Raw genomic sequence first — 13,651 nt, forward strand, 5'->3', positions numbered from 1 at the left:
AGACCTAACAAAGTACAGTACAGCCAGGACAGGAGTCAGCTGCAACACACCAAACCAACTGCAGGGGTCTAAAGGTCTACCTTATTTGGTTTCAAATTCAACAATGCCAATCTATACATGGTGAACATGGGTCAGATCAGCAGTGATGTAGACTTGCTAGCCACAATATAACAACCCACTAACAATCGCAATCATATTTTCTAAACAGGTCAATAGCAATCTCTGTTCTCGTAGACGCCAACCAATAAATGAATTTCTATGTATAATTCAGGATTCAAGCACAGTAGCCTGATTCTCCTCTATTTCCGCTCGACTCGTCTTTTTAAAGATGTAGCCAATCCTATTACACTCATCTTTCATCAATGTCATGAGCACATCATCGTCGACAGCAGCGGCCATCTCATCATCTTGATCGGCATTATGGACTAGCAAAGACGGGTCAATGTGACAGTACTGTGCCAGAGACTGATGCATGTTATCTTTCTGTTTCTTTGCCCTTGCTTTGTCGTTCTTGTAATTTGGTCGCCCACGGCGAGATCTGTCACGGATTGCGCGCTCCTGCTTTTCCATGTCGACTTCGGAGGCTTTCATCAGGGTTGGAAGATCGGGAAATTCTTCATCCTCATCGTCATCAGATGGGATATCGCTAAGCTCAGAGAGCTCGGATTCACTGTCACCTCCTTTATGCCCCTTGGGGGTCGTTGTACCGGACGAAGATGCGGATGAAAATCCTCTTCCGCCACATTCACAGCCTAGCAACTCGTGAGTCTGGCATTTGCTCTCTTCATCCAGGCGGAATAGGTCACGAAGCTCAGCAGTGGAGAATTGAGCCACACTGTCCTTGTGTTCCATGACAGAGTCAGCCAATCCAATTTTCGTCACCTGACGCTGCCAAATCTTCTCTTCCAGGCTGCCCTTGAGAATGACACGGTAGATGCGACAGTGATGCTTCTGGCCATCTCGGTGAATGCGTGCCATAGCTTGGATATCTGTTGCCGGATTCCAATCTACGTCGAAGAGTATAAGCCGGCTGGCACCGATGAGATTGAGACCTGTTCCACCGGCCTTGGCTGACAGCAAGAATGCAAAGCAGGACTCTGCGGGAAGGCGGTTAAAGTCATCAACAAGGGGCTGGCGCTTCTGAGCTGGTGTGCTTCCATCCAGACGAAGAAAGGGGAGACCCAATGAAGTAAGAAGAGTGGCGAGTAGATTTAATGTCGAGGTGTAGTTTGAGACAAGGACAATCTTCTCGGAAGTATTTGTTCGCATGCTATCCAGGATCTGGTCAAGGACACGAACCTTGGCACTGGAAGATGGAGAGAAATGGCGGAGCAGATTAGGTGGTAGGGATGATAGAAGGGCGGCGATCGTTTCATTGGGTGATTTATCATTGTTTTTCGCAGAGAGCAAGGATGGACTATTGCAAAGCTTCTTGAGAATGGTGATGAGCTGGAGAGCACTTTCTGCATTGCCCAAGGCAGTCTGGAAAATCGGAGATGCGAGGACAGCCTGATAGATACTGGCCTGGGTTTTTGTTGGATTGCAGAAAAGCACGTATTCCGACTTGGGTGGGAGATATTTTGCTAAAATATCGGCTGTTCTGCGAAGGATAAATTTGGAGGTGAGTTCCCTTAATTCTTCGTTTCTTGATTCGCCCTTCTCAATGTCTTTTTGTGTGGCCTCTGGTTGTCTGCTTCGCACAATTGGGGTTTCAAACTCGCGAATGAAAGCCTTGTACGACCCAAGGACCCCCGGGTTCACAAGATCTACAGCTGCAAAGAACTCTCTTAGGTCATTCTGAATTGGGGTACCCGAGAGGATGACTCTTTTCGAAGCATTGAGGGATTGGATCGCCTGGCCACTTTTATTTTGTAGAGTTTTGAGTCGATGTCCTTCATCTGCAATGATGATGTCGACACCAGCACCCTTTGCCAGCCCCTCTTGAACAGTTCTCAGCTTCTCATAGCCCACGATCATGATGTTATAAGCTCTTCCTCGGGTAAAATCGGTGAGACGTTTTCTTTTGTCATCGAAGACGAAGACACCGATTCTTTCGTTTCCCAGCCACTTGCGAAACTCTTTTCGCCAATTATTGATAAGCGTGACAGGGCATACAATGAGTGCTTTTTTGATCACCGGTGGTTCGCCATGTATTGGATTTTGTTTCAATAGAGTCCATAACAAAGCGATTGTTTGCAATGTCTTGCCCAGACCCATATCGTCAGCTAGAATTGCTCCTTCGCCGTTGAATGGCCGCATGCCCATGACACACTCATAAAGAAACTGGACACCTTCCCGTTGATGTTGTCGAAGGCTCTTGGACAACACAGGATCCACCACAACGTCGACAACATACTTCCCTTGCGGCACTGAGGCCGGACGTGGCATCACCAATGCCCCAGGAGCTTTGGGATCATGACGTGGAACTATACTCTCCGGGTCCACCGATGCAATGACTGTATTATTGAGTAAAGGAGCCTTGTATGCACCAAGGGGAGTGGCTGATTTTGTAGAGTAGCTGTCTTCTAAAGATGAAGCGTCTCTTTTCAAAGATTTTGTGCGTTCGAGTCCCGTTGGTAAGGACAAGGCGCGCGCATTAGTCTTGTTCAAAACAGGAAGAGGACCTTTCTTCGGTAAGGAAGACGGGGTCGGGGTTGGCTTTTTGTTGCTCAAAATTTGCTTTCCAGCAAAGTACTCTTTGCGTGGAATTTCCGAGTCGATCTCAACTTCCTTTCCAGCAACATAAAGCATTTTGCCGGGTTCCAGTTCAGATTCATGCATCGTCCGCCCCATTTCTTTACCTCCGACATCACGTAGGTGGACGAACCCACTTCGGTAGGCCAGAATACCATCTCCATCCCATGTTTTATTTTTCTTGGTCGTTGGCTTTCTCCTAATGACAAGCGTTGTGGTGTTAGATCCATGCGTCTCTCGTCGGTGAGATGTGAAGGTTAGGGAGCCTACCAAAGCACATTGAAGAAGCGTTCGAAACTCGCTTCCTCCTTAGATACAACTCCCCCAGCCGCTTTGGCTGCGGAGTCCTTCCCAATGTTCCTGACTTGGAGCAGTGGCTTTCGACTGCCGGGAAGAGGGGTGGGTCGTGTTTGGTCCTCGGGCCCTATCTCATCCTTTAGCAGACGAGGCTTCTTAGCTGGATGATCATTGCTTTCGGTGGCCTCTTTTTCTGAAAATGGCTTCCTCATCAAAGGAGGCTTGAAGGGCTTGAATACCATGGCGATCTGCAAATGTGAGGTCCGCTACGAGATCGCGTCTGCCGGGAAAACGCGACTTGCGGCGCGCGTGACCACGTGACCATCCCGGCCTCAATCTGCGGAGTCTTGATTGGAGTGACCAGTTTTCTTAGACACAACAATGATTTCTGAGTTTCATATAGAAATCATTGGCTTCTTCCAGGCCGTTGGAATTCGCTTCTGTTCCAATCAGTCTATCTTTCTTTCCTGGATTAAGATGTCCAGCCGACATAAAATAGATGCAAAATCATTTTACGACTAGCTCAACGTGAGTGTGGACAGATGAACCTGAAAAGAAGATATACACACTGCCAGCGCGTCAGATACGAGTATGATTTGGACATTAAATTCTGATCGATATTCTTAAATTAGACTTTCGCTACACTTTCATTGCTTGCGCCATAATAGTAAATGGTAATTCACTAGCAGGAAATACTAGTAGATAACAATCCGGGGAAGAACCCAAAATAAAAATACACTTTCAAGTGGAAAGGGTTGAATTTAACTCTAAACTTTAAAAGGATCACTGGTCGAATGATCTATGCCATGGAAGTACATCTAAATGATGTAGAAATCGAATGTTGAATTATTGTTGCTTGCAGGAGATCAATAGATAAGAGTCCTGGCATCCTGACACAATGAAAGATGATATGGGTACAACAGAATCATATCAAGGTCATATCAAAGAAAAATAATGCATCTGACAGTCATGCAGATCATAAGTGAATGAAAGGTATATATAATAAACAATTCCCAATGGTATATGCAAAAACAAAAACCACCTTCCCATTAAAATCCCAAACCTAGTTCCAATACAAGATTGATTTTTCTGTTTGTTCTCTTCCATTACTGAGCATCCTCAGCAAGGTCCTTGTCGTTAAGCGGAATGTTCTTCGGGCCCTCATATGAACCCTGGCGAACAAACCACCAGATAGTGACGAAGATGGTCAAGCCGCCGGTCATCAGACTGGCGTAGTTCATCGACGCGGCCTCGGCGGGCAAGGCGTACGGGAAGCAGAAGATGATGACGAAGGCGATGATATAGACACAGGACAGAGAGTTGACGATATAGCCGATGGTGTTGTTCATGAAGAAGCAACCCGGGACGAAGGAGGAACGACGGGTCAAAATGTGGGGGAAGATAGCCATGAAATAGGATAGACTGGACAGCTGAACAAAGCAGCCAACGAATGCGCTGAAGGCAGTCGTGGAGCCAAGGTAAATACAAGCCAGAATGGTGACCAGCACACCGCAGACGAGTGTGGCGTTGAAAGGGTTGTGGAACGTGGTGTTGATGTGGCCGAGCCATTTGGGGAACGGAGTTGCGCGATCACGAGAAATGGTCCACAGCGTGCGTCCGGCGGTGATATAGCAGCCCGAGGCTGTCACTAGAGTGGGAAGGAAGGCGAGGATGAGAAGGCCGAGGGCGCCGCCGCGGGTGCCGGTTGCCTGGTGGTAGATCTCGGCAAGGGGGAAGTTGTAGGCGCTGTTGGTCACGGCATCAAGATCCTGGATGGAGTAAAAGATAGCGACCATGTAGGCAATACCGGTGATGAAGCCAACAGCCATCTGAGCGAGCACTGCCTTTGGAATGTTGCGGCTCGGCTTGGGAATCTCCTCAGCCAAGTGGGATGAGCAGTCCGGGGTGCCAACACTGTATGCACCGTTGAGCATGCCCATAACAAATACAAAGCCCTGCTGTTTGTAGTTGGTTGCGTTGGTCCATTTTTCCCAGACATCATAGTTGGAGCCGTAACCGACACCGTTGACAGAGGGCATCACGGCACACACAATGATAGTGATGAAGACACCGGACAGGATGAAAAACATGCCGATGTTCCCGATGAAAGGCAGAAAGCGGTTCATGAACAGCACGATGCAGCAGCAGACCCAAGTGCAGATGATGAAGCTGACGAAAACATTCCAGGTCTGGGGCGTGAAGTCTGGATGCATCACGGCGTACATGGACACGGTCTGTTGAGCCATGATCAACGACATGGAAGCCGCACCCAAAATCCAGGCCAGGCAGTTCCACCAGCCCGCGAAGAATCCACAGACACGGCCATACCGGCCGGCAGTGATAGAAGCCCAATGGTAGACCCCACTGGCCGAGGGCATACCCGATGCCAGCTCGGCAATGGAAGCTGCCACGAGCCAGTAGCAGATGGACACGGCGATACTATATCGCAGACGGTTAGTAATTAATCGACAACTAGATCGACGAGTGATCTAGCACAAAGAAGAGGACCACATACAATTCATAAATGGTTCCGGCCAGACCACCGTTACTCAAGGCCGTCACTACACTCCCACCTTGCGCAATCCAGGTGTTGCCGGTTGTCACGGCCACAGCACAGATACTGAGCAGGCTGAAGTTCCGCTCGAGCTCTTGACGATGACCTGATGCGTTAATCAGTTCGCCCTGCTGGGTCTCCGCAGCCGACTCGGTGGCCTTAGTCTTCTCGTCATACTCGGTCGACATGGCGGGCGAATCGGGACGAATCGGCTCGTGCGACGGGAAGGAAGTCAGAGAAAAGGGTGCAGGGTCAGCACCAGACAAACAGGACCGAAAAGAGATTCACCAGGAGAAAGGAGAATTGGAGGATGTTATTCCTCTTGTATAGGGGAGTCAGTGGAGCTGGTCCTCCGTAACTCCAACCCCGACGGACCCCCCGAGTCCCGGGAAGTTTGGACGAACCCCATCAGATGTCGGCCTGTCCAGGACTCCTGGACCGTGAATTGCATTCCTCCCGACTCCACACGCCCTGCTTTAATTGTTGGCGACCCCAATCTCTATCCAATCAGGCGGCCGACCAGTCACTTCCGGTGGCCACTCCAGTACAAGTGGGGATGTTCCGGGCTCATTATTGGATACAGCGGGAGGCGAGTCACCCAAACTCCAAAACGAAACTCAGCATGGACGCGGAGATTCACGCAGCGACGCTTTACCTAGAAGGGGAGCTTCAGCAGAAAGAATTTTCGAGGCGCAGGTCATTTGGTAGTTTTGCAGCCAGTCCCATCCAACTTCTTCTACTACTATGCAGTAACCGATGCTGATTCGACTTCGCGAATGCCTAGTGGCATGATTCCAGAGGGTGGAGCGGTGCGAGAAGACGGTTCTCGACCGTGTGGCCGTTGCGCTCTCCTCTTTCGGAGATCAGAGAGTGGTGCACGGCTAGACGGGATGCTTAAATCCTATCTATCTACTCCATACAGTGCATCTGATATGGTTCCGAGTCGTGACGTGCTTCCTGGTGGAGGGAGCGACGCCCTCCTGGGCTCCATATTCGTCATATTCGTCCTGGCAAAGCTCCCCAAACAGCAACAAATCTCTACGAAGGGAAATTGATTGTCTTTCCACATGGCTTTGACTTTTGATTTTGGCTCCCGCAGTTTTCCATTCTTCTAGTCCTCCGCTTAAAGCTCCAGGGGGTAGGCTATATATAGGTGAGACCAGTTTAATATGGAAACAACTCAAAAAACAGTTGTCGGCCAGCCTCATTATTTCACTGCATCTCAATAATTCCAACGCAGCCTAGGCAGCATTCAGTAGGTGGTAGACGGAACCTGCAAATGGGGCCGGCGGCTCTCGCAGGATTTCGGGTGTTTTTTCAGCCGCCAGACGACGGACCTTTCTCAAACCTGCAGGTACTTTTGTGCAGGGATCCCTTAATCCAACTATATTCACGATCAGAGTTGGTCGAGAGATCACAAAGACGTCTGCCAATTAGGCCGGAATGTACAGCGTGAAGATTTAGGATTGAAAGTTGCCTCAAAGACTCGACAAAGATAATAAGTTAACCCTACGTCGCTGGCCCACGGATCGACGCCCGAGTGTGCCTCCCCAAAAATTCGAATGCGCACTGCACTGTGTCTCCATAATCTGTCCTCTGTCCTCCGTACCGGAGAAGCCGCACACTTGGGAAGTGGATGGGCACCCACCCACTTTGCAAGGCTCTGGATAACACACGATCCATGCGCCCTAAGGCTAGGCCGATTTGCTAGTACTACCCCTTGAGTTCGATCCAGCTCGGAGCGGCGATTCAGATCGAGCCTCCAATCCGCATTTTGGGTGTCGGTGTGGCGTGTGTGCTCACCCTCGAATCTAGACAGGTCTCCGGGGCTGGACTACTCTAAAGATGCTATTAATTGGATCAGGCACAACGATGGGAGGAGGAAAATGCACTAAGGAAGTTTCCTTTGGAAGGGGCGATAATTCGCTGGCGATCTAGCTTTGCGACCGGGGCCAAGACCGGTTTGTTCCTATTCAATGAAGGAGCCGAGACCTTGCAGGATCACAGAGGATATACATAGATCGCATGGGTCACGATCGGCACTTGCGATCTCATTTCTTCAGATACTATTTGCCCTCGGCTCTTAATCCATTCAGATTGCGCATGAACGCCTGCCCTGGATGCACATGGGAGATGGCAAATGGGCCTGTTGCCACGCTGAGGTCGGCATCCGGGGGCACATATTACTCCATACTCCATGGTCGATTATTATGGGACTGACCCCCCCGTACGGAGTAGGGATCCTCTCCATTCTCCACCGGCAAAATGCCTCAATCTGCAAGTCCTTCGCTGAGAGAATCCGGTCTGTTCCATTATCTTGCCCCAGCTGCCCCAGTTGGCTCCACCGGCCCACTTTCCCTCCGCCGTCTTGAGGCTAGCAGCAAAGTCAAATAAAGTCGTTGATGCCCGCTCAGCCAGGTGTCTTGTCCACTTCCAGTCGAGGGACGGAAGATGCCCGTGAACACTGTCTGCCGCGCTCGCTATTCGATTCAATCATTTGCTGATCACCGAAGTGGAACCTCGCCTCCGCAGTGAATCAACAAGCTCAGACGAGAATTGTTGCCCTCAGTACGGAGTACATACTTGTTTGCGCGAGATCAGGTACCGCCTCCAATGAGCCACTTGACTCTCTTAGGAAGGCTCCGAAGGTGGCATCGAGCTGATGTGCTCGGCGGCTTGGTGAACCTGTACATAAAAGATTAAAAGCCCGGAGCAACCCTGTATCATTGGCTTCTTGATTCGTTTGTGTCTGGTAAAGCCTCAAACATTCTTCGGACCTTGACTCAGCTTCTCGCCAGATCCACCAAGTAAACTCTTTTCTTCCAATAAGTAGATATGGAGAAGGGACCGAGTATACCTTTAGACGAAGTGGCTACTATCCATATACGTGTAACTCAATTCCAGATGATTCCAAACTCTAACATAGACGCTTCTCCTGTAAGCCCAATATGCCGAAATTCCGCCAGAAGTCTACTGGCCCTGCCCTCCCCCCGAAATGGCAGGTCTATAACGCCGCCAGTACTGGGCCCTGGGAGGGTGAGAGCTGAGTATGTGGTGGAGTCCATATCGGTAAGTACTGCCAGGTACAATTTACCAGGGCCAATTACCTAGCAGTCGGATCAATTTCCCAAAATTCTGCGTTCCAAGGTTGTTGACTCCATCACAGCCATGGAACCACACACCCTTTACTAACCCCCACTATGTACTATGGTTGGTTCTATCCTGTCACCCGATGATCTATCTCTCGCCTATGATAAGCCCTTTCCCTTCTCCTCCACCTTCATCGTGCATCGGGCAGACGTACTCCCCAATAATACCTATCACACGATCTCGGCGAACTCTACGTTCGTCCACCCACCCCGCTCTCCTGGCGACGTGATCGTCTCGGCAGATGCATGCGTTCCCGGAAACTCTATACCCTGGCTCGATTATCCGGTTGATTTTATAAAATGTGAGTGACCTGCATAATCCCGAGGATGCCCTCTTTCTCTTCCCCTCGGCCAATCATTCCTTCATCTAACCACCCATCTGTCTCGATAACAGGCTACATTCCGACACCATGTCTGGCCTGGGAGGCGACTTTGGTCGCCGCTTCGAGCGCGAAACATGGGCTCTTTATGCCGTGGGTGTTCTAGGCGCCGTGCTACGATTGTAAGTAGCCCGACTGAGCGTCCAGTGGCTCATCTGATAGTCTACTGATCCTGACTTTATTTGAACAGTACTGCTCGTATTCGACGATTGGGCATCCGCAATTTACAGGCCGATGATTATCTCATGATCTTCGCCGTCTTATGGTATACCATATTGTGCGTTGCCTTGAATCAAGTCGCAACAGGCGGAGGGTCAAATTTGATGTCGGAGGAGGATATAAAGAACTTGACGCCGACCATTCATGCTGAGCGCGTGCGTGGTAGCAAATGGGTGTTTGTCTCAGAGCATGCCTTTATTTTGACAGTCTGGAGTCTGAAGGCGTGCATGCTGGTCATTTATTCTCGTATCACGTATGTGTGACCGGCTCTCTTGATGTACTTATCTCTTGGACTGACTTTGAAACAGAGAGGGATTGCGCCAGCAAAAATGGATCAAGATTATCGCTGTCTATGTGGCACTCGGCTTCGTCGCCACCGAGCTGTCTCTTTTCCTCATCTGCCGCCCATTGACGAGTTACTGGGCTGTGCCGACCGATAACTACCAATGCTCATCCTATCAATATTATGAGATTGTCCAAGGATGCATTTCCATCTCGGCCGACGTCTTCATGTTGCTTGTCGCAATTCCACTATTGGTCCAAGTCCGTGTTCCACTGAAGCAGAAACTGATTCTCCTGATCCTCTTCGGGATGGGTGTCTTTGTTATCGTCGCGGCCGTCCTGACCAAAGTTTACTGTCTGGTTCCATCGCTCATTTCCTACATCTACATGAACTGGTATTTCCGGGAGGCCACTGTCGCTATCCTGGTTACTAACCTGCCACTTATCTGGTCTCTTCTGCGCGACGTCTTCCCAGCGCTCAAGAGCTGGACCGGAGGGTCGAAGAGAGGTACCGACCGCTATAAGTCTGGTCCTTGGACAAGTCAGAAATCACGCCCCTACGGTCCTCACAGTCAGCTGCGCTCCGGCGACTTTAGCATGAACGACATTCAGCGCAGCCATGCCACCGCAACCCCACAGAAGGCTGGACCCGCCGTTTCTGATGTTAGTCTCGGTGGGAGTGAAGAGCGGGACATGAGCAGTGACGATGGATCGGCGCGTGCTCTTCGGATCCGACAAGATATTACGGTCACAGTACAGCGTGATACTCGACCACCAGATTACCAGTCCAGTACGGCGCACATTTCACCCGGACGTGAGGAAGTCTAATCGACGGGTCTCTCTTTCTCCCCGTGCGGATCTTGAGCTACGAAAAAAAGTCTCATTGCACACTTATGCTACGAATCTACGGAGTCCCGGTGGGCTTGATACCCAGCCTTAATTTCTGATCAATTTTTGGCCATCATTTTGGCCTTTTTTTCATTTGTTCCTGTATATATTCACTTCTAGACTTGCTTTTCGATAAGCCATATTCTGGATAATCGGAGGAAACACCTGACTCGGGATGTGGGGGAGTTACCGGATCGAGCATCACGGAGCTCACGGATATAATTTGCGTCCTCAGTACGGATTATAGAGTGTACATTTGTCGATACTGTATATAGAGACCTACAATACCCATCTACCATCTGAATATCAAATAATCGTTCCTTTCAAGTCTTAATGGAGCACCTCGGTGCGAGCTGACGAAAAAAGCCAATCTATACCGGACCGCGTTAGATCATGCCCACCAGACCCGCCGATCTCCCGCCTCCTTGCGTCAACGACTGGTGATCTTATCGCCTTCGGGGGTCGCCGACCGCCCATCTTCTTGGGTAAAAGATCTGAATGGCCGCTCCCTCTTTTTTTTTTTTTCTCGGCTTTGGTAGAGTTTTGCTTTTTTCGATCGTAGATTCCGGAATCCAGTTTCTTCAGTGACGAAATTTATTGTTTACCGTGGTTTTTGTGGAAACAAAGTCGAAGCATCCAATACTCCAGAAAATCCCTTTAAGATCGGTGAGGTGTGTTTAAGCGATTCACTGCGTAGTGTATACGAAGTATCCATCGTTCTAAAACTTTCATAAATAGTTGCAAGTTTGTGACTTGCCCGATTGCCGGCTGCTACTGTAGGATCGAATAGAACATTCTACGCGAAATTCTAAGGCCGGGTTTCAGATCTAATCCCCTGGTTTCTTCGCCCCTGTATGTACGCCTTGCCCGAAACTGCAATACGCCCTTTCCTCAAAAATGAGAGCAGTCTCCGGATAAGGCGATCTTGTCGAACAAAATCGCAATCCGGAGAGAAGCGTCAACCGGCTCCCCCTTCAATAGTTCCAAATGCATTCCCTAGGGAGTCCCAAGCTGGTTCGACCTGTTAGAAGAAAGTTCGCGGGCTCCACTTGACTTGCCCAGACTTCCAGTGACCACCGCCTACACAAGCATTGGCTCTCGCGGGAGCATCGGAGGTCTCTGTTCCATGGTTATCCAATGTCGGTTCCAGCGGTCAACGTGGGCAATGATTTTCCGGGTGATGACTTTGGGGCCGCTCCCAGGGTGCCCAGCCAAAGAATTGGGACGGGGGTCAACTTGCGGAGAGAGCAAGCGATAAGCGGTCTGGAGTAATGAGTAATAAGAGGAAATCGAATTATCAATTTCCGTCATCGGAGCCGACATCCTCCCCTGCCCTCACCTTCTCCTCTGCCTGCACTAAATTAAAATCGCAACAAATTTCACTCCAACCCTTTTTTCTGGTTGGTCATAAGTAGTAAGACATTCTTATGAAATTAATTATGAGTTTCACTTTAGACTTTCTAGAAAACGGTCTTGTCCTACCTAGCCTGCCACGCAAGCCTGCCGCACCTTACACAGAGTTTCAAAGACCCACGGTGTTTCCTGCGCGGTCCGGCGGACCCGAAAAGGTTATGCTCCAACTACGGAGTACATACCCTTTACTTCTTTAGTAGTGGACAAATTGGAGTGCTCCTGGTGTATCGTAGAGCGCGAACAAACTAGGAGAAATTTGCTTTAAAAGAATTGATTTAAGTTCGAATACCATTCTGCATGACTTCACAGTTCTATTTGAGCTTGGCTATCATCAAGGTAAAATATTCATCCTCGCTGTGGTGATCCATGCCGCCAATTTGCCCTTCCGATGTCGCTGGGGGGACTCGGGGCATCTCCTAGCTTAACACCCAGATGGCCGAGATTAACAGAAATCCGAATTTTACCTGGCTTCTCCCAAATTTCTCCACATTGTTCCACGAAGCATCACGCATCGGCAATACGGCGTTATTGTGATCTCCCTTCGGGCCCCGATCGATGGAGGCCTTCTGGGGCTGGGAGCAATAACGCTAATGCCAGTAATTCTGTAAATAAACGAGCGAACTTTCGGTATAATGCTCGCGTGCTTCGGCGCCTCATGCGAGCAGAGTTCCTCCCAGTCCAGATCGGGCCAGTGCGCTCAGGCGCAGGATCGCAATCTTAGTTAGTGGGATAGCCCACTTGAGGTTCCTAGCCAATACTGGACACGATTTGACGCCCTGAGTCCACAGCGAAGTTTGTGCCTGTCGATGACCCACGACTGGCAGGCCCGTGCTGCATTTGGCGTTCTGTTCGTGGCTCCGGACTGTGCTTCCGAGCACGATTCTCCTCTTGTTTTTAGCCCCTGCGCTTCTTGCGGCCAGAACCTTATTGCCTCCAATAGTGGATGCTTGTCCTTTCCAAAACCAGGAGCAAAGCTGACAGAGGCTAGACTCGGTCCAAATTGTGGCTTGCACCTATGAGTGCGAGATTTTATACCGAAAACGGGTTGTTGTTCGGTGTTTCTGGTGTGTGGCGTTTGATTTCATATGGATATAACATCAATATCTGTATTTAGAATGACAAGGAGCTAAATATTTTTCCGAACATATTCACTTTCTGTTCCATTTTATTCGACTTGTTATATTGAGTTTGTTGGGTCATGCATCATCGAGGCAAAATTCCCTCAAACCGCGTTGCTAGTTCCTCTGGCAGAAACCTAAGTACCCAACAAATATTTCAATCGACAGGTACACTAGTATTGTCTTCAGCAAATCTAGTTAAAGTCATAGCTCACCAATGAAAAGTTGAAATTCGCAACGGACTCTTAGTGTTGGCTTTTCTTCGGTCTCAGCGAAGACAAACCTGGAAAGCACGCCCACCCAACGTGATGTAATGGCTGCCGGAAACTTCACAGGCTTACACTATTGAATCTTGTTTCTTCGCAGGGCGCTTCGACCGGAGTTAATCTAGACTCTCTGTTCATCAAGCTAGTCAAGATTCAAACACATTGTCAAAGCTTATCGGCCACGGTCTCTTCGCTTGTAAAGCAAAGCCAGTGGTTGAGAACTAAGGGGTGTGAAAAGCCAAAATACTGGCCTCCTATGTAAACTTACATCGGAAACAACCTAACAGGTACATTACTGCTTTCCAGGACCTTGTTTGGCCAGGGGCGGACTTTTACCATCTCGGACTTCTCTTGCCTTCCTTGAGCTAGTTGGAGCCCAACGAAGTCTCCC

The 13,651-nt window shown here is 49.5% G+C and overlaps 2 protein-coding genes across 2 annotated transcripts; one reads left to right on the top strand and one right to left on the bottom strand.

Annotated features, from left to right (window-relative positions):
• Positions 1-267: 267 nt before the first annotated feature.
• On the bottom strand, positions 268-5,733 carry N7462_006029 (DsDNA-dependent ATPase (Rad54b); the record flags this gene model as incomplete). The annotated part of the gene is made up of 4 exons (XM_057077747.1): positions 268-2,893; positions 2,965-3,198; positions 4,102-5,430; positions 5,507-5,733. The coding sequence occupies 4 exons, from the start codon at positions 5,731-5,733 to the stop codon at positions 268-270; spliced, it is 4,416 nt and encodes a 1,471-aa protein (XP_056933327.1).
• A 3,371-nt stretch (positions 5,734-9,104) lies between these two features.
• Positions 9,105-10,403, top strand: N7462_006030 (uncharacterized protein; the record flags this gene model as incomplete). The annotated part of the gene is made up of 3 exons (XM_057077748.1): positions 9,105-9,196; positions 9,265-9,546; positions 9,602-10,403. The coding sequence occupies 3 exons, from the start codon at positions 9,105-9,107 to the stop codon at positions 10,401-10,403; spliced, it is 1,176 nt and encodes a 391-aa protein (XP_056933328.1).
• Positions 10,404-13,651: the final 3,248 nt, after the last annotated feature.

This window comes from Penicillium macrosclerotiorum (genome assembly GCF_028827735.1).
Source record: "Penicillium macrosclerotiorum strain IBT 26536 chromosome Unknown utg000006l_segment0_segment0, whole genome shotgun sequence".
Taxonomy (NCBI): domain Eukaryota; kingdom Fungi; phylum Ascomycota; class Eurotiomycetes; order Eurotiales; family Aspergillaceae; genus Penicillium; species Penicillium macrosclerotiorum.